General features: G+C 45.5%; 1 protein-coding gene across 2 annotated transcripts in view; it reads right to left on the bottom strand.

The window, feature by feature from the left end:
* Positions 1 to 597: 597 nt before the first annotated feature.
* The window catches only part of LOC135546399 (clustered mitochondria protein homolog), a 29,855-nt gene continuing 6,718 nt past the window's right edge, over positions 598 to 23,734 (bottom strand). For both annotated transcript variants that reach the window (XM_064974783.1, XM_064974784.1), the window contains exons 2-27: positions 21,410 to 21,600; positions 20,961 to 21,132; positions 20,424 to 20,567; positions 18,504 to 18,631; positions 17,789 to 17,943; positions 13,923 to 14,048; positions 12,036 to 12,183; positions 11,552 to 11,644; positions 10,878 to 11,312; positions 10,379 to 10,638; positions 9,573 to 10,099; positions 8,951 to 9,052; positions 8,613 to 8,713; positions 7,269 to 7,421; positions 7,002 to 7,064; positions 6,592 to 6,833; positions 6,358 to 6,442; positions 5,998 to 6,151; positions 5,475 to 5,614; positions 5,281 to 5,361; positions 5,060 to 5,185; positions 4,762 to 4,883; positions 4,538 to 4,631; positions 4,262 to 4,396; positions 4,003 to 4,076; positions 598 to 3,845 (exon numbers count right to left, since the gene is read on the bottom strand). In XM_064974783.1, the coding sequence (XP_064830855.1) occupies positions 3,704 to 3,845; positions 4,003 to 4,076; positions 4,262 to 4,396; positions 4,538 to 4,631; positions 4,762 to 4,883; positions 5,060 to 5,185; positions 5,281 to 5,361; positions 5,475 to 5,614; positions 5,998 to 6,151; positions 6,358 to 6,442; positions 6,592 to 6,833; positions 7,002 to 7,064; positions 7,269 to 7,421; positions 8,613 to 8,713; positions 8,951 to 9,052; positions 9,573 to 10,099; positions 10,379 to 10,638; positions 10,878 to 11,312; positions 11,552 to 11,644; positions 12,036 to 12,183; positions 13,923 to 14,048; positions 17,789 to 17,943; positions 18,504 to 18,631; positions 20,424 to 20,567; positions 20,961 to 21,132; positions 21,410 to 21,600 (4,193 nt within the window). In that variant the 3' untranslated portion in view covers positions 598 to 3,703. The remainder of the gene's footprint in view (positions 3,846 to 4,002; positions 4,077 to 4,261; positions 4,397 to 4,537; positions 4,632 to 4,761; positions 4,884 to 5,059; positions 5,186 to 5,280; positions 5,362 to 5,474; positions 5,615 to 5,997; positions 6,152 to 6,357; positions 6,443 to 6,591; positions 6,834 to 7,001; positions 7,065 to 7,268; positions 7,422 to 8,612; positions 8,714 to 8,950; positions 9,053 to 9,572; positions 10,100 to 10,378; positions 10,639 to 10,877; positions 11,313 to 11,551; positions 11,645 to 12,035; positions 12,184 to 13,922; positions 14,049 to 17,788; positions 17,944 to 18,503; positions 18,632 to 20,423; positions 20,568 to 20,960; positions 21,133 to 21,409; positions 21,601 to 23,734) is intronic.

The raw sequence follows: 23,734 nt of genomic DNA, 5'->3' as shown, positions 1-23,734 counted from the left end.
CATCAGTAGTTATTAAAAATCCAAGCCAATTGTTATTTGCTAATTTTCTTTATTCATTTTAATACAAAAGCATACTCACGACCAAAAATAATTAGATTGTTATTTTGTAAATAGCAACAGACAGGTACCACACAGCCAGGGAAGTAGACTTTAACACTAGAAATGTGCAGAAGAAATTTCATCAGTTCAAGGTAAGAGAGAAAACAGAAGAATGAAACATCAAACTGACAAACCCTCATTGAGTTAGACAGCCAGCTACACTGAGGTGATATGAACCATATTTGCACTGTCTTTGCCCAATAGGACCTATTTTTCTCCCCACTAGACGAGAGGGCAGAGACAACCCCGCTCAGTGTCAGTGCATCTATGAAATGTTGATGGTCAGAGCCTTCTATTTTTCTACGTAGTAAAGAGACAGCTCGATTGGTGGTTTCTTGTGTGCTACTTAGGTGATTCTATGTGCCATCTTGGAAAATACACGTTTTTGTATCAAATTGGAGAGAAGATGAAATGGATGTGTAAATGTACAGAATAGCAGTATCATATGTGCGACATCAGTTAAGTGCTGGGAGTCATTTGAAGCGCTTTAAAATTAGATTAATTCAGTAGGGAGTGACAGACCTCCAGTTTATTTTATCAAAGCTAAAGACAATGTATAATTTGGTCAATATTACAATTTTTCATTTCCAGAGCATTGAAATGACATATTTTCTTCATGTTATGTAAACCCCTTGGTTTGTATGGATGGATATCCTTTATATTCTGAATGTCTCCAAATGTTGAACATCTAAAGAACAGTCAAATCAGTTTCTCATGCAATTACTTGAATGTATCAAGAGGTATATTATGACGCAATTAGAACAGAATTGCAGCTGAACTCCAACAATAATTAGTGCATTTGTGATTAAATCGAAGTAGCATGATTATGATCCATGAAAAGAAAATGTCTCAAGGCAGACAAAAGTATTTTTGATCACTCTAAATAAGTTTATTCTATCAGAAATGGCCAGAATCTCAGACTTTTGTAAAGGTGTCAACAATTTAAATTTTCATCAAGCAATAGTCTGAAAACTTTCAGGTTCATATCGTCACAATTCCATCAAATACTTTTTCCTTTCCTCAACGTCCAGTGAATGAGAAGCATATGGAACAGTTAGTTACACACTAGCATTAAGATATGCTTGTTAACATCGTAGGGGACAAAATTATTTCACACGAATAAAGTCTTCTCATTTGTTTCTGAAGTACTCTAGAGCACCACCCCATGGCTACTAAGTGTAATGCAAGACAGGACTGACATTCAGAGGAAGTTGAACCTGAGAAGGAAATGCAGATACACATATTTCAAAAAGGAAACCAATGATATTCCTTTGAAAAATATGAGCAAAAATTAAAAGAAACCAGAAAAACATTTTAAAACGTTTTGAAAAGCATAAATAGGCACAAATCATACAAAGTTCTATTGTTCCAGCTTTTTTAAGAAATTAATTACTGTAACTGCTGTCTCCCCTCTTGGTGGCAGCCTTTTACTTACAATGACAGCAGTTTGTGCAGCCACACAAGTGCAGCACTTCAAAAGGATCAGTTCCAGCATAGTTTCTATTGCTTTAATCACATACATTTAGACACTGCAACAATTTTTAGAAAGACATTTGCAAGGGAGGGTCGTACACAAGCGCACACAAAACACACACCTCGATCAGTCTTCTTTGGTATATTGAAGAAGCCCTTCTCAACCCACTTTTGGTGGTGCTGTATGCGTGTATGCAATCAGACAGACAGCACTGGAAAGTGCACTCAATACTGACGAGGAAACTTTGTTCATACATCGCCTGCTGTTGCCCGATTTACTGTCAACTTGTTGAATGGGTTTACCAAACAATGGAAACATAAGTTTACCATTTTGAAACAAGGAGTTTCTCATATACACACAGACTATACGTTTCTCATATACTCACTTCATATGAGCAGATTTACAACATTGCTGGCCAAGAATGTTACATGAGAATGGAAGTTTGCATTAGCCATCCCATGGTTTTACTATGGCTTTGTTTACACGGGCAGCCAAATTCTGATCTTTTTGCCACTAATAGGTCTTTAGACCAATCAGGCCTTTTGCCAATAATTGGACAAAATATCTGAATTTGTCTTCCTGTGTAAACACAGCCATTGCATATAAAAAAATAAAACATTTGGAAAGTTGTGGCTTACCCAACCTAGTCATTATACTACGAAGCTGCAAGTGTCAAATTCATCATGGCCATATCCGATTTCTTCTCTCGGACTACACAAACACACAGAAACAAAAACATACATGCACATATTCTTTCAAAGTGGAAAAATAGAAGACTGGACACATCTAACATAAGAGTCCTATATAGGTCTACTGCTCAAGCCATAGTTGTATGTTTCATATCTGTATTTCCATCAACATTGATCAAATACCTGTCTAAACCCCATAGACAGATTTATTTATACATCTTTTCCACTCATATTTTCTATAAAAACAGACATGGCTTAAAGGTAAACAGCGAAATGATGTTGCCACGAGCAACACCGCAGATAATTCAATGAGCGAGCCGCTTGACTTTGCTCCCACAGTATCAGCGCATGTGCATGGGTTTCGCTTCAAACTGTTCGAGTGTGGTAGGTACGGGACTAAAACAGTGGGTGAGTTTAGCCTTGTGCTTCACTCTAGGTTGTTGCGGAAATTGATCCACTACGCCGTTTACTTTGTGCACCTACATCATATCGCTGACTTTACCTTTAAATTAATGGATAATTGACAGAGCTAAAAATGGCGTCTCCCTCGTTTCCATTTTGCTTTTACAAAAAGAAATTTACTAAAAAAAGGTGTAACAATCAAAAGATTGATTGAAGAGCATACATGCGTCACCGTCTGTTTTTCTGTGATAGAACCAACAGACACAGCAGCAACTCATGATAAAACCATGAAATACAAATACAATTTTGACTGACCATAGGGTACACTCAAGAGCAAATGTGTGATTGGTGGGGAGGTTTAACAAGACTAAACGCAAGAGAAGGGAGTTTACATTTTGTGGCCCAAAACAGAGAAATCTCTCAATTTTAGTGACTTTAATCTCACAGTAAAAAAGAAAAAAAAAAAAGAATCCCCTGAGTTCTGGGACAGGGTGTAAGATGTTATTTTCGAGGCAACATGGGGCCATGATGAAAGCCGTAGTTGCCGCAGTGGCTTTTTCAGGAGTTTTGGAGGTGTTGGGTAAAAAGTGGTCCTTGGGTAGAGAGAACAGTTGGTTGATGTGGAGTGGGATGAACAGTGGATAAGGCTCTGGTAATACAATGTCATGGTCGTCCTTGGTCGCCTTCTCTCACACACACACACACACACAGCAGCAGATATCAAGTTTACATTCGTTCTGCTTCTTTACCAAAGCTCTTGAGGCTGTAGGCTTTCAGACTGAACATGTTAACATGGATTCTGTATTCTCCTACGCCTGTATATACTAACTCCCGCTCTGTTACTCCTTGAAGTTCCTCTTATAAACTCTATACCTACTGTATACATAGATGTTTCTCTTTGTCTGCCCCTCACCCCTTTTGTTTTCATTGTTGATTTTTAGACAGCTCAGTTCTCGGGTCCACATGCTCATTCAAGAAGATGGCAGTTGTATCACGTCCTCTCCCTTGCAGAAAGTAATGTGGTGTGGAGGGTTTGACGTTAATCAACGTTAACGTCCATGGGTATTTTGTCCTCCAGCTCTAGTGGACTGTCCACAGTGAGATCCTCCACGCTCTTCCCCGACTCCTGAAGCTGCTGCCGCCGCTGAACCTCTGCCTTCAAGTTCTCCAAGTCCTTTTGGCTGCAGAGTGAATGGGTTAGGATACCACAAGGGTTAATGTTGAGCGCTGACACAATTATATTTTTAAGAGATGGAATTCCACAGGGGTCAGTACTGGGTCCTGACAGGTTTCTATTTTCAAAGCAAACTGTAAAAATAAGGTGCTACTTCACTTTACCTGAGGGGTATAAAGATGATGCCGTTGATGATATTGAGCTGCTCTAGAACACTGGCCATACTGGGAGCTGTGAACTGGAAAAAGTGGTGGAACCCAACAAAATTACACACTGTACTATGAATCTAACGCCCACAATACATTTGAAAGCATAATCTACAGACGCAGGTATGCGATCATCTGGGGACAATACAAGGCCCTTTCATTTTGTCTTACAGATAAAAACCCATGTGAAAATATAGCTAGGCCCTAAGCCACGTACCTTGAGTGGCATGATGCTGGCGTTGGAGCCGTTCTTGTAGATCTCGTTCATGGTTCTCTGCAGAGCCACAGCCTGCTGTGTGAGGTACTTCAGATACTCTGAGCTCTCTTTAGTCTTCTCGTGGGCCTCTCCCACCTGAGAGGGGATGAAAGTGAGAAAGAGACCTTAAACTATTATCAGTTGTTGGTAATCTAGCACATATTTTTATTTCAGCAAATGTTCTTAAACCACTTCTGATGAGAGGATGTGTAGAGCGTTGAGTACTGTAGCTGTAACCTGGTTTTTGTAGATGGTGTAGCCCTCCTTTTCCTGCTGGAGCGCAGAGCGGAACTCTGCCTTGCTCTCGTAAACCCTCGCAACCAGATGATGACTGCAGAAGAACATTTGATTTGTATTAAATCAACTGAAGATAATACAAACTAGAGTATAGAACAGCAAATCAGTTATAATACCAAAATTGATGTTCAGTCACTCAAGAAATGACTCTTCCTTGTAGTTACCTGAGGGCTACTTTGAGGGAGCGGGGTCCATGGTATTTGGAGTTGATGGCCAAGGCGTTCTCCAGGAACCTCAGAGACAGGTCGTACTCCATTACTCCATGCAGCACCAGGCCAATGTTACTCTACAGGAGGAGACCCGGGACAACAGGTGTAAGGAGAACTGATTTAATAAAGGTCACAAACACACCTCAAAGGGTTACACAAAAATGGTAGATAACTTCAGAGTTAACATTGTGACAAACACCCACAGGATGGTTTCAATCAAAAGAAAATAAATGAAATACTGTGACCCACTCACATCTAGAAGCGCCATTTCGGGGTGGTCCTCCCCACACACCATAAGCATGAGGTAGCGAGCACGGTACAGCAGCTTCAGAGCAGTGGACAGCTGACCGTTGGCAAAGCAGTACAGAGCCAAGTGCATCTGGGGAGAGAAAGCAACCAGAGGCATTTAGAAACAGTAAAAAAAAAAAAAAAAAAAAAAACTGTTGTGTTTAAGACATTTTCCTGGATACGTACATATTCCTGGATAGTGTTGGGGTGCTCGACGCCCAGTACCCTCTCACTCATCAAGACAGCCTTCTGTTGGTTACTGAGAGCCTGTGGACAGAGAAGACCACAGTCAGGACTGCGTCATTGGAATTGCTGTGGCCATTTGTTGTCATGCGTGAGAGGAACATCAAAATGTGTTTATAATGTTGAGAGCAGCACACCTCATGGTGGTCTCCCATGATGTAGTTGAGGCGAGCCAGCAGACGCAGGCAGGCACAGATTTCTACGTGCATGGCCCCGTACACGTTGTTGAACAGGTTCAGAGCCTCGTTGATCAACTCACAGCCCTCCTTCAGGTAACCTGCATACAGAGACCTTGTTGACAAGTCAGGCTTCCACAATCATTGTACAGCGCAACAGAAAGTAATGTGAATGGGTTCAGAGAGGACACTGAATGTAAATTGCATGACACTGAATGTATCTGCATGGTTTGTATGGGGAGGAAGAAAACATTTCTCCTCAACTTTCCTGTGTGTGTGTGTGTTGCATGTGTGAGTAGAGTTTAATTTACATATTTGTCTCTAGCCCTAGGAGGAACCATGCTGACCCCGCCTAGCAGGACTGGTACCCACCTCACCACGCTGGACCTGTAGCAGGTGTGTGTGCACATGCATGTGAGTTGCATTATAAGTGTAGGTAGTGCTGTATGCTGATTGAGGTCTAGTAGCCTCATGCTAGCCTCACCTTGCTGGACCTTGGCCTGTCCACTCTGGAAGAAGTGGAAGGCATCGGAGGCCTTGGGGTTGACGTGCTTCACCACAGGGAAGATGTTAAGGATGTCCTCCTCTGTGAATGCAGGCTTGTGGCGACTGTCGAAGTTATACTCCCTTATCAGTATCTAGAAACGCAGGGAGGCAGAAGACCCAGGAAGAGTGTTAGAAGGGAGAGGGTTAAAAACGTGACATCATTAAAATACATTTTGAATTACAATTTGACCCCTGGCCCCTACTCCCTAGGCATTTCTGTAGATCTGAAGGTATTGGACAGATGTATACAATATGTTGAACATTGCACCTAGTCGAAATAAGGTTTGATGGCAGTTACCTGGATGCCAGCTTTGATGGATATTTCTCTGAGCAGGGTGATCTTCTGAAGGCCGTATTTCTCCACTACCTGGTCGGCATTCTCGCTGTAGAAAGATGCATGTTTTTAGGAAAACATACACCAACTTTAACCCAAGCACACTCACCCAGTGCAGGCTGAAGAGGTAGCTTGTTAGCATAATGTGCTAATGTCAAGCCTACTATTGTGCCAAAATCTATCCTAATTCTCACCCACCAGTGCAGGGTGAAGTGGTAGTAGCTCTGGGCCTCAGAGACGATGTTCTTCCACAGCTCGCTGGGTGTCAGGCAGGCCCACGCAGTGTTGTCCCCTCCCCCCGGGACGCGGTTACGGCGCTTACGGTTCTTGCGGCGCGACACGAGCTCGTCGGCAGGCAAGTGTGCCACGGCATCGAAAGAGGACAGGAAGCAGTTGAGGAAGTGGCTGACAGCGGCGGAGAGGGCCGACAACTCAACACCCTGGGAGACGGAGTACATAGTCTATTGTTCTCATATTTAATCAATTTCAAAGGGAGACAAATACATTCTATGATAAGCAAGTAGGGGTGACAATTCCGTGGTGCAAAATAGCAAAGATCTGTGTGATCATAATTCTACAACAATCATTGCTCGAAAAATAGCGCTCACCTGGAGGTATGTCTTGAAGATATGTTTCGCACATCTGGTGATTAACTCGCTGATACCTATTCTCTACAGAACACATATAAAACAATTTAAGAAAAAGGAAACAAGCTGAATGCAGAGGATGGATTGTCCTGCACTCTGTCCTGCAATGTCTGCAGTAGAAACAACAGAACAGTATAGAAGGTTAGCATTATTAGCATAATGATATCATTGCCCTTCATTATAATTCTCCTCAGTCAGTCTTCAAGATCGAATGGAGGTCAGGCTTACATAGAAGTGCTCCAGCTGTGCCTTGGCTGGGGTCTGGTCCACGAACGCCAGTACGTTGCCTAGGTAACGCACATTGATGCCCCTCTGGTGCAGCGCCTCGGTCAGCGTGGCTCCATCCATGGGCAGAGCACTGTGGTCCAGACAGTCTTTTACCTGGAGTGAAAAAAGTTAAGTAAAATAAATTCCCACATACAATGTAAGAAATTAAGACAAACAGCTGTCATGACATTGGCCTGGGGTTGGGTTTATGACAGTCATAAATACCTCTTTCCCCCTTTTTCCTCTCTCTTCCCTACTGATGTTACATTTGCAAAAACCTTGGTTAACATAGAGATTCTGGGAACATCAGTAGGTGGGGGGAAATGAACTATATTCTGGTAAGCCGACCAATTGAACATATGCGGTGGAACTCAATGAATATGATGTCAGTTCAGTTGTCATCTGAGACATTCTCATCAATGATAAGATGAAACTCTACAGTGGATGTCTACACATCAGAGTTATCGGATTCACATGGAATTGTTGTTCAATTTAAATGTTTGAATATGAAATTATTCGTGATGAAATGTGATTTGAACTTCTAAAATGTGAGAATTTTCAAACACGCCCTCCTCTCCCTTCCTATATAAGCCCTTGACGACAATATAACCTCCTGTTCCGAGGACATGAGGACGACGGTCCGATGTCAGAATGGTTCAGATAATAACTACAGAACGAAGCCAACATCAGCGTGAGCTTTGGTTGCGAATGGTATCAACTTTGAACTCTTATTCACTACAGAAGTGATACCTCCTAGCCGTTGAGTTAGCAACAGCCGCTGCAAACGAGGGTTAGGAAGGAACAGACAGAGTATCCCGTCTATCGCACAACGACGTTACTCCAACGTATCCAAATGACAACCAGAGACATTCTTCAAAGGACAAAGGACTCGGTTGGTCAACACGGCCTTCCATCTACCACCAACCTACCGAAGCGCAGCTCAAGAGTAAATATTTATTGCATTTTCCTTTTCCAAATGGGCGGTAATTTAGAATGAATAAGATACTGTATTTACGATAGCACAGCTTCGCCCTTAGTTCCTCAGTCTTCTCGCTCTTTCACTCAAACCCAGCCCCTTTTCTTTTGTGTAACCAGCTGTCATATCTGTTCCGCCCGCTAGGGACGTTTTCCTTTATGACGTAATTTGAAATTAAGTTATGATTTAAATATGTGTAATTCTGTGTGATTAGTTAGGTATTTAGTAAATAAATAATTAAAGCCAATTTTGTATGGCTGATTATGTTGTAATATAGTGAGGGTAATGACCGCTTGTGCTTGGTATGATGTTGCTGCCCTGAAACTTACCAGAGACGGAATCTGACAGGACACCATGAAGGCTCCAGCATCCTTCAACAGCTGCTTCTGTTTCTGAATGTCATCCGCACTGTCCTCAGGGAAACGCACTCCTGTGGGAGAGACATCAGAATTTTTGGGGGGAGGGGGGTGCAATAGTCTTTTATTACGCTTTAGTTTCATGAATGTGAAAATAAGGCAATTCCTGTGAAGTGCTTTGGAGGTAACAGCAATTGATACCAAAAATTATCAACAATTGGTACTGTTCAGCAGAGCCAGCTGCCACACCAAACTTCTCCGAAAAGCGCTACATTTCCCATCATCCACCACCATAAAGAGACAGTTCCTACCTGGAGAGAAGATGTCTGGGTTGAAGCGGATGTCGAAGGAGGTGTTGCTGATGGAACCCACGGCCTTGCAGGCGTTGAGGACCACCTCTCGGCTTTTCGGGTCTTGATGGAAACAGGTCAGGGTGGGGTTGGAGAGATCAGGGGAGGAAGAGAGAGAAGTTGAATGAAAATCAATATAACAAGTTACCTGGGCAACAAATCCAAATTATATGGTGTAAGTTCCCCAAAAATCACTATCATCTTTCCTCAAATTGACTCTTTCTGAGTCACAAACCCTTTGATTAACTGTCACAGTAGCCAATAAGAAATCAAAACAGAGAGATCTGTGGTTATTGGATTGCTATATCCCACACTGCAAATGATTTTACTGGGGTCCATGCTCACTTAGGAGGCTAAGAACTGGACAGGGACAAATAGCCAGGTGGAGACATGCAACTAAGACACCAGCATTAAGCCTTATTAGACACCTCTTCATGAACATGGCAACATACAGATGAAAAATCACACACACACCATTCTAAATGCATGTCTGACTGAAATTAAAAGAGCCCTCTTCTTTAAATGCATTTTCACACCGACTGGGTTTCCCCAGCCTCTCTACCCTGCAACGGTTTGGACGTACCAATGCCGGATCCGTCTTCCGCGGCTAAAGACTCAGCCAGCTCTTTTGCCTGGGCTAAGCCAGGGATAATATCCTCAGCCTTACCCTCCAGAGGGCTCTCGCACTCCCCGTTCTGAATTGCTGTGGCAAAGGGCACCAACGGCCCATTGGTGGTCACTGTGGGAACCACAATATCCTCTATAGAGGTTGCCTGGGAGGCATTAGTGGTTGTTGTGGCTGAACTGTCTGTTTCTGTCATTGGCTCTGTCTTGGGGGCTGCTTCTGTGGTGGGTGTTTCTGTTGCTGCTGGCTGAGGGGCATCAGAGGTGGAGGTGGTCTCCGTCTGGACTGCGTCTGAGTTGGCGTCAGTGAGGGTTTCTGTGGAAGTTTCTGAGGACTCGGCCGAGGCATCGGGGCTCTCTATGGAGGGCAGGGCTGGAACGGCTGCCCCGGGGATGCTATTCTCTGTCAGGGTGGCCAGCTTGCTCTCCTTGTTGGCTTTCTGCTGCATAAGCTGAAGCGCTGCCATCTTCATGAAGAGGAGGTATCTGAGGAGTAGAGTATAGAATCTTTATTATCCCTGAGGGGGTAGGACATAGTCAGTGACGTGAGCATTCAAATCTGCACAGACCCAATCATACACTAAAAATTTCATCTGATGACCATCTTGAGGGACGTAACCAGTACCCTGTCTAAAGCACACAAACCACCAAGGAAGCCCATAGCTAACCACTACAACACAGGTATGTAAATGTGAAAGGTAGAGTCTCCATGCTATTCCCACAGCACACAAAATTAAAACACCTCCCTAAAGCACTCTACGGTACCTGTGCTCAACGAAGGCCTCGATGAGCTCCTGACGGAGGCAGGCCAGACGGTGACGGTGCTGGCGTGGGAAACCCTGTCTCACACTCTCAGGGGAAAGCTCCTCCCCTTCCACAGGCAGGAAGTTCAGGTCGGGGGGGAAGGTCCTCAGAAGGTCCAAGATGTAGTGGCGTCCATCGTTGCCGATTATGCCCTTACACTCAACAGAGGAACACAGCTCCATGGACTCATCCTTCTCATTCAGTACATTGTGTCTCTGGACCTGGGGGTGGAAGAGTCGGTCATTATGACAGAGAGAATGTGATTACCACAGTATGGCAGGTTTGTGGTATGGCAGTGATAAACATTGAATGTCTGTAGGCCGGTGCAGTGACAGAAAAACAGTTCAACAAAAGATATTGATGTTTGCTTACTTTGTAGTGACAAATAAAGTCAATCCCAAACAATTAGCAGACTTAAAAATAAAGCATGAAACTGGCATTATCATCATGATATCCTCACCTTGAGTGGTCGACTGGTCCTCTCCAGAAGCTCCAGGTACTTCCCGTGAGACACCACTGTCTTCCCAAAGTCGATAGACCCGTAGATAACGCTCTGCTCCTGCTCCCTCTCCAGAATGCCAGGGATGATCGACTGGGCCGTGACACGGTAACCCCGATAGTCCACCACCACAGTCCCGAGGGTGTACAGCCCCTCCACGTCTACGGCCCCGTAAGCCCGGACACCGTTGAGGTCGTTGGTGGGCGCAGCGTGCGCGGCAGCGTCCCCGCCCAGCTCGCGGTAGTGGTCACGTACGTCAAAGCCCAGGGAGAAGAAGATGTTGTTCCAGATGAACATCTGCATACGTGTCTCCTCGCCAGGGTTGATGGCCATCACGTTGCCGTCAATCACCGCCATGGAACCGCGAGTGGCAGCAGCCGCAAAGTCACTGTGGACCTGGAGAGAGGAGGGTTAGAGAGTGAACGTGTAAAGCTGTAGAGGATGGAAAGCAGCGTATCAGTCTGCACACTACAGGATATAAACGGAAACAGAGAAACGGAACTGAAAGGAGGGTGTTTCAAGGAGGAGAATTGATGACCAAAGCTCACTAGCGAAAGCAAATAAGAGGGCCAGAGTGCAGGAGACAGAAGACAGGAAAGGAGATTAGCTTCAACTACTGCTGTAGGCTGGCTCACCTTGAAGATGGCCCTCTCTCTCAGCAGGCGATCAGGCAAGTTCTTCCGGGCCAGCTCTCTGGTCGTCTGCAGCTCCTCATTCCAGTCTCGTGTCTGAATAAATAACAGAGACGCAATGTTACACGAAACCAAAACAGAGTATTATAGGTGTGTGTACCTGTCCAGGTATGTGTTCCTTGTAGCCAAGACGAGAAGTGTGTGTACCTGTCCAGGTATGTGTTCCTCGTAGCCTAGGCGCAAGGTGTGTGTACCTGTCCGGTATGTGTTCCTCATAGCCCAGACGGGAAGTCTGTGTACCTGTCAAGGTATGTGTTCCTTGTAGCCCAGACGAGAAGTGTGTGTACCTGTCCAGGTATTTGTTCCTCGTAGCCTAGGCGCAAGGTGTGTGTACCTGTCCGGTATGTGTTCCTCATAGCCCAGACGGGAAGTGTGTGTACCTGTCCAGGTATGTGTTCCTCGTAACCTAGACGGGAAGTGTGTGTACCTGTCCAGGTATGTGTTCCTCGTAGCCCAGACGGGAGGTGTAAGCGTCCTCAGCTCTGACACAGTCCATGGTGTGGTCCACCTGGGGGGCGGTCCAACTGTACACCTGGAAGGGTGTGGCTATCCTCTCAAACGGATGCCGCTGAACCCTGCAGCCAATCAGAAACCAAATTAGCCAGTGGGAGTATTCCTCAGAAGTAATTACCAGAATTATCAAGAAAAACAACCATGGCTGTCTAATATTGTTAGCTCTGAGAAAATATATATATACACATTACCGTTCAAAAGTTTGGGGTCAAACAGAAATGTCTTTGTTTTCCATGAAAACATACATGAAATGAGTTGCAAAATTAATAGGAAATATAGTCAAGACGTTGACAAGGTTATAAATAATGATTTTTAATTGAAATAACTGTTCTACAGTTTGCAGCAATTACAGCCTTGCACACCTTTGTCCTTCTAGTTGTTAATTTGTTGAGGTAATCTGAAGAGATTTCACCCCATGCTTCCTGAAGCACCTCCCACAAGTTGGGTTGGCTTGATGGGCACTTCTTACGTACCATACGGTCAAGCTGCTCCCACAACAGCTCATTAGAGTTGATATCTGGTGACCACTCAATTATAGACAGAATACCAGCTGATTGCTCTTCCCTAAATAGTTATTGCGTAGTTTGGAGCTGTGCTTTGGGTCATTGTCGTGTTGTAGGAGGAAATTGGCTCCAATAAAGCACCAGCCACAGGGTATGGCATGGTGTTGCAAAATGGAGTGATACCCTTCCTTCTTCAAGATCGCTTTTACCCTGTAAATATCTTCTACTTTCTACCACCAAAGCCCCCCCAGGCCATAACATTGCCTCCACCATGACAGATGGCGTCAAGCACTTCTCCAGCATCTTTTCATTTTTTCTGCGTCTCACAAATGTTCTACTTTGTGATCTGAGCACCTCAAACTTAGATTTGTCTGTCCATAACACTTTTTTCCCCAATCTTCCTCTGTCCAGTGTCTGTTATTTTGCCCATCTTAATATTTTCTTTTTGTTGGCCAGTCAGATGGATTTGTTTTGGGAACTCTGCCTTGAAGGTCAGCATCCTGGAGTCACCTATTCACTCTTCACTGTTGAGACTGGTGTTTTGTGGGTACTATTTATGAAGCTGCCAGTTGAGGATTTGTGAGGCGTCTGTTTCTCAAACTAGACACTAATGTACTCTCCTCTTGCAGTGCACCGGGGCCTCCCACTCCTCTTTCTATTCTGGTTAGAGCCAGTTTGCCCTGTTCTGTGAAGGGAGTAGTACAAGATCTTCAGTTTCTTGGCAATTTCTCACATGGAATAGCCTTCATTTCTCAGAACAAGAATAGACTGACAAGTTTCAAAAGAAAGTTATTTGTTTCTGGCCCTTTTGAGCCTGTAATCGAACCCCAAAATGCTGATGCCCCAGATACTCAACTAGTCTAAAGATGAGTTTTATTGCTTCTTTAATTAGCACTACAGTTTTCAGCTGTGTTAACATAATCGCAAAAGGGTTTTCTAATGATCAATTAGCCTTTTAAAATTATAAATTTGGATTAGCTAACACAATGTGCCATTGGTACACAGGAGATGGTTGCTGATAATGTAGATATTCCATTAAAAATCTGCCATTCCTAGCTACAATAGTAATTTACAACATTAACAATGTCTACACTGTATTTCTGATCAATTTTATGTTATTACATTTCTTTGCTTTTCTTTCAAAAACAAGGACATTTCTAAGTGACCCCAAACCTTTGAACGGTAGTGTAAAATTCTGATATACTGATAAGCATACAATTATTAGTAATTATGTTTTCCCCCCATTACACAGAACTAATAAAAAGCACAGTGCATTGTGGATAGTGTAGACTACTTACCTTTTCTTCTGCAGGGCACTGAAGTTCTTCTTGAAGGCAGGGCTTATCTGGCTCAGCAGCTCAACCAACGAGTGGCTGAGGAAGCTGGGGTTGGCTGGCTTGGGGTTGAAGGTGTAGGTGGTCGACCTGGAACACAACACCATGGTCATCGCTCATTATGGTCAACTTTCGCCCTTGGACAGTTAACTTTTTCACACCATCTAGCCAAACCTAACCATGCTGGCTCTGATAGTTTCCTTTCACACTTTCCAGTACAGTTCCAGCAACTGGTGGATGCGTAATCATCCCAACACAATACATACAGCTTGGCTTTCCAGTACAGTTCCAGCAACTGGTGGATGCGTAATCATCCCAACACAATACATACAGCCGTCTTTGTATCTAAGACAATTGTGTAGCCTAGAGCGATTTTCTAGGTTAGCTAGCCAGCTATTGTCGTTCTTTTAAGGTAACGTAACGCAATCAACCTGCTAGCTAGCCAGCTAGCCCCCGAATAGCAGCACTGTAGAAACTATTACACTCGACGGAACGACTTGATTAGTGTAGTGTCAACATCGCAGCCACTACCAGCTAGCCTACTCCAGCAGTACTGTATCATTTCAATCATTTTAGTCAATAAGATTCTTGCTACGTAAGCTTAACTTTCTGAACATTCGAGACGTGTAGTCCACTTGTCATTCCAATCTCCTTTGCATTAGCGTAGCCTCTTCTGTAGCCTGTCAACTATGTGTCTATCTATCCCTGTTCTCTCCTCTCTGCACAGACCATACAAACGCTCCACACCGCGTGGCCGCGGCCACCCTAATCTGGTGGTCCCAGCGCGCACGACCCACGTGGAGTTCCAGGTCTCCGGTAGCCTCTGGAACTGCCGATCTGCAGCCAACAAGGCAGAGTTCATCTCAGCCTATGCCTCCCTCCAGTCCCTCGACTTCTTGGCACTGACGGAAACATGGATCACCACAGATAACACTGCTACTCCTACTGCTCTCTCTTCGTCCGCCCACGTGTTCTCGCACACCCCGAGAGCTTCTGGTCAGCGGGGTGGTGGCACCGGGATCCTCATCTCTCCCAAGTGGTCATTCTCTCTCTCTCCCCTTACCCATCTGTCTATCGCCTCCTTTGAATTCCATGCTGTCACAGTTACCAGCCCTTTCAAGCTTAACATCCTTATCATTTATCGCCCTCCAGGTTCCCTCGGAGAGTTCATCAACGAGCTTGATGCCTTGATAAGCTCCTTTCCTGAGGACGGCTCACCTCTCACAGTCCTGGGCGACTTTAACCTCCCCACGTCTACCTTTGACTCATTCCTCTCTGCCTCCTTCTTTCCACTCCTCTCCTCTTTTGACCTCACCCTCCCCCCCTACTCACAAGGCAGGCAATACGCTCGACCTCATCTTTACTAGATGCTGTTCTTCCACTAACCTCATTGCAACTCCCCTCCAAGTCTCCGACCACCACCTTGTATCCTTTTCCCTCTCCCTCTCATCCAACACTTCCCACACTGCCCCTACTTGGATGGTATCGCGCCGTCCCAACCTTCGCTCTCTCTCCCCCGCTACTCTCTCCTCTTCCATCCTATCATCTCTTCCCTCTGCTCATACCTTCTCCAACCTATCTCCTGATTCTGCCTCCTCAACCCTCCTCTCTTCCCTTTCTGCATCCTTTGACTCTCTATGTCCCCTATCCTCCAGGCCGGCTCGGTCCTCCCCTCCCGCTCCGTGGCTCGATGACTCATTGCGAGCTCACAGAACAGAGCTCCGGGCAGCCGAGCGGAAATGGAGGAAAACTCGCCTCCCTGCGGACCTGGCATCCTTTCACTCCCTCCTCTCTACATTTTCCTCCTCTGTCTCTGCTGCTAAAGCCACTTTCTACCACTCTAAATTCCAAGCATCTGCCTCTAACCCTAGGAAGCTCTTTGCCACCTTCTCCTCCCTCCTGAATCCTCCTCCCCCTCCCCCCCTCCTCCCTCTCTGCAGATGACTTCGTCAACCATTTTGAAAAGAAGGTCGACGACATCCGATCCTCGTTTACTAAGTCAAATGACACCGCTGGTTCTGCTCACACTGCCCTACCCTGTGCTCTGACCTCTTTCTCCCCTCTCTCTCCAGATGAAATCTCGCTTCTTGTGACGGCCGGCCGCCCATCTTTACTACCCTATCCCCTCCTCTCTTCTCCAGACCATTTCCGGAGACCTTCTCCCTTACCTCACCTCGCTCATCAACTCATCCCTGACCGCTGGCTACGTCCCTTCCGTCTTCAAGAGAGCGAGAGTTGCACCCCTTCTGAAAAAACCTACACTCGATCCCTCCGATGTCAACAACTACAGACCAGTATCCCTTCTTTCTTTTCTCTCCAAAACTCTTGAACGTGCCGTCCTTGGCCAGCTCTCCCGCTATCTCTCTCAGAATGACCTTCTTGATCAAAATCAGTCAGGTTTCAAGACTAGTAATTCAACTGAGACTGCTCTTCTCTGTATCACGGAGGCGCTCCGCACTGCTAAAGCTAACTCTCTCTCCTCTGCTCTCATCCTTCTAGACCTATCGGCTGCCTTCGATACTGTGAACCATCAGATCCTCCTCTCCACCCTCTCCGAGTTGGGCATCTCCGGCGCGGCCCACGCTTGGATTGCGTCCTACCTGACAGGTCGCTCCTACCAGGTGGCGTGGCGAGAATCTGTCTCCTCGCCACGCGCTCTCACCACTGGTGTCCCCCAGGGCTCTGTTCTAGGCCCTCTCCTATTCTCGCTATACACCAAGTCACTTGGCTCTGTCATAACCTCGCATGGTCTCTCCTATCATTGCTATGCAGACGACACACAATTAATCTTCTCCTTTCCCCCTTCTGATGACCAGGTGGCGAATCGCATCTCTGCATGTCTGGCAGACATATCAGTGTGGATGACGGATCACCACCTCAAGCTGAACCTCGGCAAGACGGAGCTGCTCTTCCTCCCGGGGAAGGACTGCCCGTTCCATGATCTCGCCATCACGGTTGACAACTCCATTGTGTCCTCCTCCCAGAGCGCTAAGAACCTTGGCGTGATCCTGGACAACACCCTGTCGTTCTCAACCAACATCATGGCGGTGGCCCGTTCCTGTAGGTTCATGCTCTACAACATCCGCAGAGTACGACCCTGCCTCACACAGGAAGCGGCGCAGGTCCTAATCCAGGCACTTGTCATCTCCCGTCTGGATTACTGCAACTCGCTGTTGGCTGGGCTCCCTGCCTGTGCCATTAAACCCCTACAACTCATCCAGAACGCCGCAGCCCGTCTGGTGTTCAACCTTCCCAAGTTCTCTCACGTCACCCCGCTCCTCCGCTCCCTCCACTGGCTTCCAGTTGAAGCTCGCATCCGCTACAAGACCATGGTGCTTGCCTACGGAGCTGTGAGGGGAACGGCACCGCAGTACCTCCAGGCTCTGATCAGGCCCTACACCCAAGCAAGGGCACTGCGTTCATCCACCTCTGGCCTGCTCGCCTCCCTACCATTGAGGAAGTACAGTTCCCGCTCAGCCCAGTCAAAACTGTTCGCTGCTCTGGCCCCCAATGGTGGAACAAACTCCCTCACGACGCCAGGACAGCGGAGTCAATCACCACCTTCCGGAGACACCTGAAACCCCACCTCTTCAAGGAATACCTAGGATAGGATAAGTAATCCTTCTCACCCCCCCCCCTTAATGATTTAGATGCACTATTGTAAAGTGGCTGTTCCACTGGATGTCAGAAGGTGAATTCACCAATTTGTAAGTCGCTCTGGATAAGAGCGTCTGCTAAATGACTTAAATGTAAATGTAAATGTTGGCTTGGCTCAGTAGCATGAAAACAGTATGCGGTAATTCTAATGAGACAGGGAAAGCCAGACTCACTGGTTGAGGTAGAAGCCACGTGTAGAGGCGGTGATACTGATGTGTCTCTCCTCAACAGTCACCATATACAGGTACATGAGATCACCATGCATCTTCCTGTTGCCAGGAGGGGGGTTCCAGCCACTCATAGTCAGGACCTTCAGGCACTGCATGGGCTACAGAGAGAGGCGGAATCAGATATGGACATTGGAATGTGACTTATGACTTGTGGATATTGGAAAAAGGCCATAGACTGATTACTTCATCTGCAATTTATGGTGGTAAGGATATAATATGACCCAGCCAGCTGATGTATGCTGGTTTCAGTCACTTAACTAATCTTACCCTTTATTTTTCAACCATGTTTACTTATTCTAGAAAAAGTGTACTAGTGCCAGGCTTGAGTAAGTCTGGCAAATCACTGTCAGCTATAAAAAAATTAAAAAATGGCTCCTACAAGCAGATCAAAGGTTGGAGCGCAAACCAGTAACTACAAATGGACAAACTCCTTGAAGATTGTCTGACAGTTAAAAAAATGTCACAATGTCACTTAGATAAACATGAATCTATGTAAATGAAAAGGCATTAGAATGATCATGATTAGCTTGCTGACAACACCAGGTGTGTGGGTTTTGATTCCTGCATGGGCCACAAATATGAAATGTGTCACTACAAACTGTATGTCTCTTTGGATAAAAGTGTTTGCTAAAATCACCATAATTACCGCCATTATTACCTTCCAGTCCTTGTTCTGTGGTTGGAGAGGCAGCAGGGGGCGTTCTTTACTGCCAGGCAGGATGTGTTCTGGAGGGGTACAGTCTATCTGCTCCAGCTCACTGCCCTTCTTCTTCCGCTTACCACTGTCTACAGAGGAGACGATAAGGTCACAGGTCAGACTAACGCATCTTGACCAAAGATGGATTATAGCCTGCTGCCGAGGACACATACAGTGGGGGGAAAAAAGTATTTAGTCAGCCACCAATTGTGCAAGTTCTCCCACTTAAAAAGATGAGGCCTGTAATTTTCATCATAGGCACACTTCAACTATGACAGACAAAATGAGTAATAAAAATCCAGAAAATCACATTGTAGGATTTTTAATGAATTTATTTGCAAATTATGGTGGAAAATAAGTATTTGGTCAATAACAAAAGTTTATCAATACTTTGTTGGCAATGACAGAGGTCAAACGTTTTCTGTAAATCTTCACAAGGTTTTCACACACTGTTGCTGGTATTTTGGCCCATTCCTCCATGCAGATCTCCTCTAGAGCAGTGATGTTTTGGGGCTGTTGCTGGGCAACACGGACTTTCAACTCCCTCCAAAGATTTTCTATGGGGTTGAGATCTGGAGACTGGCCAGGCCACCCCAAGACCTTGTACTGCTTCTTACGAAGCCACTCCTTCGTTGCCCGGGCGGTGTGTTTGGGATCATTGTCATGCTGAAAAGACCCAGCCACGTTTCATCTTTAATGCCCTTGCTGATGGAAGGAGGTTTTCACTCAAAATCTCACGATACATGGCCCCATTCATTCTTCTTTTTTTCTTTCTTTTTTTTACACGGATCAGTCGGCCTGGTCCCTTTGCAGGACAACAGCCCCAAAGCATGATGTTTCCACCCCCATGCTTCACAGTAGGTATGGTGTTCTTTGGATGCAACTCAGCATTCTTTGTCCTCCAAACACAACGAGTTTAGGTTTTACCAAAAAGTTATATTTTGGTTTCATCTGACCATATGACATTCTCCCAATCTTCTTCTGGATCATCCAAATGCTCTAGCAAACTTCAGATGAGCCTGGACATGTACTGGCTTAAGTAGGGGGACACATCTGGCACTGCAGGATTTGAGTCCCTGGCGGCGTAGTGTTACTGATGGTAGGCTTTGTTACTTTGGTCCCAGCTCTCTGCAGGTCATTCACTAGGTCCCCCCGTGTGGTTCTGAGATTTTTGCTCACCGTTCTTGTGGGGTGAGATCTTGCGTGGAGCCCCAGATCGAGGTAGAATATCAGTGGTCTTGTATGTCTTCCATTTCCTAATATTTGCTCCCACAGTTGATTTCTTCAAACCAAGCTGCTTACCTATTGCAGATTCCGTCTTCCCAGCCTGGTGCAGGTCTACAATTTTGTTTCTGGTGTCCTTTGACAGCTCTTTAGTCTTGGCCATAGTAGAGTTTGGATTATGACTGTTTGAGGTTGTGGACAGGTGTCTTTTATACTGATAAATAAGTTCAAACAGGTGCCATTAATACAGGTAACGAGTGGAGGACAGAGGAGCCTCTTAAAGAAGTAGTTAAAGGTCTGTGAGAGCCAGAAATCTTGCTTGTTTGTAGGTGATCAAATACTTATTTTCCACCATTATTTGCAAATAAATTCATTAAAAATCCTACAATGTGATTTTCTGGATTTTCTTTTCTCATTTTGTCTGTCATAGTTGATGTGTACCTATGATGAAAATTACAGGCCTCTCATCTTTTTAAGTGGGAGAACTTGCACAATTGGTGGTTGACTAAATACTTTTTTGCCCCACTGTACATACACATTAATGTAGTACAAAGGTGGCTGGATACCTCAGAATACTGACTGAAATATCACTCACCCCAATTCTCACAGACAGACCCACCCAAACACACACGCAAATGGGTACGCAAACACACACACCTCCCAGGTCCCCGTCAGTGAAGACGCTGAGGAAAGAGAGGGAGTTGCAGTCCACTCCGTTGTAGGCATCAGACGGGTCCAGGCCTTTCAGCAGGTCTCTGATGTGACGCACGTGGATACGGGCCTCGCGCACTGTGTAGGGCTCTGGAGAGAGACAGAGAGGATAGCCATTTCATTATTATTGAGGCAATCTAGGGACAGTCTTCAGCAGGCCTGGTCAACTTCAGTCCTCGGGTGGCCTGATTGGTGTTACACTTTTGCCCCAGCTAACACACCTGACTCCAATAATCAACTAATCATGATCTTCAGTTAAAAATGCAATTAGTTTAAATCAGGTATGTTGGCTAAGGATGGGGAGAAAGTGTGACACCAACCAGGCCCCCGAGGACTGAAGTTGCCCAGGCCTGGTCTACAGTCGAGGAAACACTCTAGGAAGGGAACTAGGAGTAGATCTTACACCTAAACAAAGGCTTTAAGATCAATAAAGTCTAGGACTAGGGGTTGACTTTAGAACATACCCAAAACACCAAGTCCTACCTTCCACTACTTTGAGCAGGGAGCCCTCCTGCAGGCCCTCGATGGATTTCAGCTCAGCAAAGTTATCCAGCACGTTGCTGTCCAGCTGCAGGGAGAAACAAGTACGATGGCAGGTGTCCTCACGGTCCATCAACACCTGGTGGATCTCCTGCACCATCTCCTGGGGTGAAACCTGCAGGAGCGGGCGGGTTTAACATCTTATAGCAATAGAGACTGACAGTGTATGGTTGTACAGCTGGTCACAATTTGGTCCCTACTTGTACACCTTGTCCCTAACCCTTCAATGTTTGCAGATATGAAGCCTCTGGGTAGGTATAAACAGTGTGCTGGTGGAGCTTCCACTATATTGCTTACACCTTACAGATCTGTAGACGTCAAAGGATTAGGCGGGTCAAGGGGTAGTGAGCAAATTGGGACCGGCAGTTGGGCTGTCTAAGTATGTACTGTACCTGGAGGTCAAAAGGCTCCGTCCCGGGTGCCTGGATCTTCACAGTGAAACCTGTATCCTGAATCACAATCACTTCCTGTTCGTTAGAATCCTCCCCACCGTCTGTGTCACCAGCCCCATCCTGCTTGGACTCCTCCTCCGAAAGATTGTGGGCCCCACCCCCATTCATCACCACTGTGTCTACACTGTGTCCTGTGATTGAACAAAAGGAGAGAGACGTTCAACATAGCTTGTTATCTGATTGGACAGATGGGTAGAGAAGGCGTTGCCATGGCAGAGTGACACATCTAAATTAATAAGGATAATAAGACTACAGTTAGCAAACAAAGTAGTGCATGTTGCCAGATTAGATTACTCCGGAAGGGCATTGTCTACAGTGCCAAGTTGGCGACTTATAGGATCCAAGGAGAACAATAGGATCCAATTAGCACAGAAAACAAGATCTCCAGCTTTGTGGGGCAGAGGTATACAGGTTACCATGGTCTGCTTCTCTCAACCACCACTCAGATTATTGTACAGAACACAAAAGCTAGTGGTTTGCCTGGTGCCTTTGGCCTTCTCCACATAGGGCACCAGACTCCCAAGGTCCACAACAAGGAACTTGACTATAAAGTGTGAAAGGAAAATATAGACAACCACACAACTCCTCCCCTCATCCTTGCGTATGTATCCATCTACTCTCCATCTCAACGGCCTCACTGGCACAAGGCCTTGTAACTGTGGAAAACGCCTCTAACTGTAGCAGTGGTGTTTCCTATTTACCACAGCTTTATTTTTATATTTAACTAGGCAAGTCAGTTAATAACAAATCCTTATTTACAACGACGACCTACCAAAAGGCCTCCTGCGGGGACGGGGGCTGGGATTTAAAAAAGTTAAAATATAGGACAAAAAAAACATCACGACAAGAGAGAACGCAACACTACATAAAGGAGAGACCTAAGACAACAACATAGCAAGGGAGCAACACAACATGGTAGCAACACCACATGGCAGCAGGACAACATGGTACAAACATTATTGGGCACAGACAACAGCAAAGGACAAGAAGGTGCTGTCAAACATTTTTTTCTATCATAAAAAAAGTAGCCAAAATAATATTGTCAAACTCATTTGAATGGTGTAGGTTGCGTTGCCAAGAGGAAAGGCTACATACATAAATATCAGCTAGTGGGGCCTTTGGAAGGGCTGTTCTCTCCCAGACAACTGCAACCAGCGCGCCCTTGTTCAACGTCAAGGGTAACGCAGTGTCAGGGATAACACGTAGAGGGGGTGGTTGGGGGGAGGGTAAACAGCTGGCATGGCGGTAGGGGGAAATCTACAGTAAAAGAGAGAGCAGGCAAGAGAAATTTTGAAAAAAAAAATAGAGGGGGATAGAAATAGAGAGGGGGATAGAAATAGAGAGGGGAGGGATGAGGGAGCGAGAAAGAAAGAAACTTATCATGCTCTGAAAACCAAACACAACAGCCTTGGCCAATAACTGGTCAACGCTACGAGAGAAGACAGACTTCTAAAAAAGAGCAAGGAGAATAGACTTGAACATACAATAGGAGCCAAGGGATAATGATTCTGTAGGTCAGAAGGGAGGTGAAGGAAGGGATCAACTGTTTTTTTAGCAACAGGTTCAGTGACCTGTGTCTCCAGTGACTACTCCTCCTGCCTTGTTGTAGAGGCAGACAGATTTGATAAGGTTACATCAGTTACTCTGTCTCTCCCCTTGGGTGTCCTAATTCGGGCCTGATCCAACTCACTCTTCATCACTCCATTCATTCTTCCATCAATGGCCCAGCTATTGCATTTTCTTAGAGTGGTCACAAACACACAGTGGGAATCCTTTCGGTCATACACGGCCCTCCGCTTTATTCAAGATTCAGTTTTTAGCTCAGCTTGACTTTTTGTAACTTGTAATTTAATGAAAACGTAAACAGTTTTAGTTTCTCAAGTAAAATTGAGAAGGCAGTGGAAATGCCTGCAAATAATAGTGTATATGAATGCTGGCTGCCAATGATATCCAATCTGCACTGAGAAGGCAAGAGTACAAAAGAGCCAGTACCAAGAGTACGAAGTGCTATACAGCATTATGAAAGCTGAAGCAATCATGTAGCCAAATAATTGCAAAACAGACCCACTTGGCCCTACAGCAGCAGAACAGAGCACAAGGGGGTGAGGTGATAGGGAATGTGGTCCAATATTACACAACCTTCTGCATAACTCAACTTTTAGCCAAACTAAACTTGAGGTTGAGCCTTCATGTCACTGTGTGTAGTGTAGACAGGAGAGATTCATGTTGTTGGTCACAATTCACATATGAAGAGGGCAGCAACAA

The sequence above is a fragment of the Oncorhynchus masou genome, chromosome 9 (genome assembly GCF_036934945.1).
Source record: "Oncorhynchus masou masou isolate Uvic2021 chromosome 9, UVic_Omas_1.1, whole genome shotgun sequence".
Lineage (NCBI taxonomy): Eukaryota > Metazoa > Chordata > Actinopteri > Salmoniformes > Salmonidae > Oncorhynchus > Oncorhynchus masou.
The sequence above is the reverse complement of the archived record's forward strand: the minus strand, read 5'-3'. Positions and strand labels throughout refer to the sequence as shown.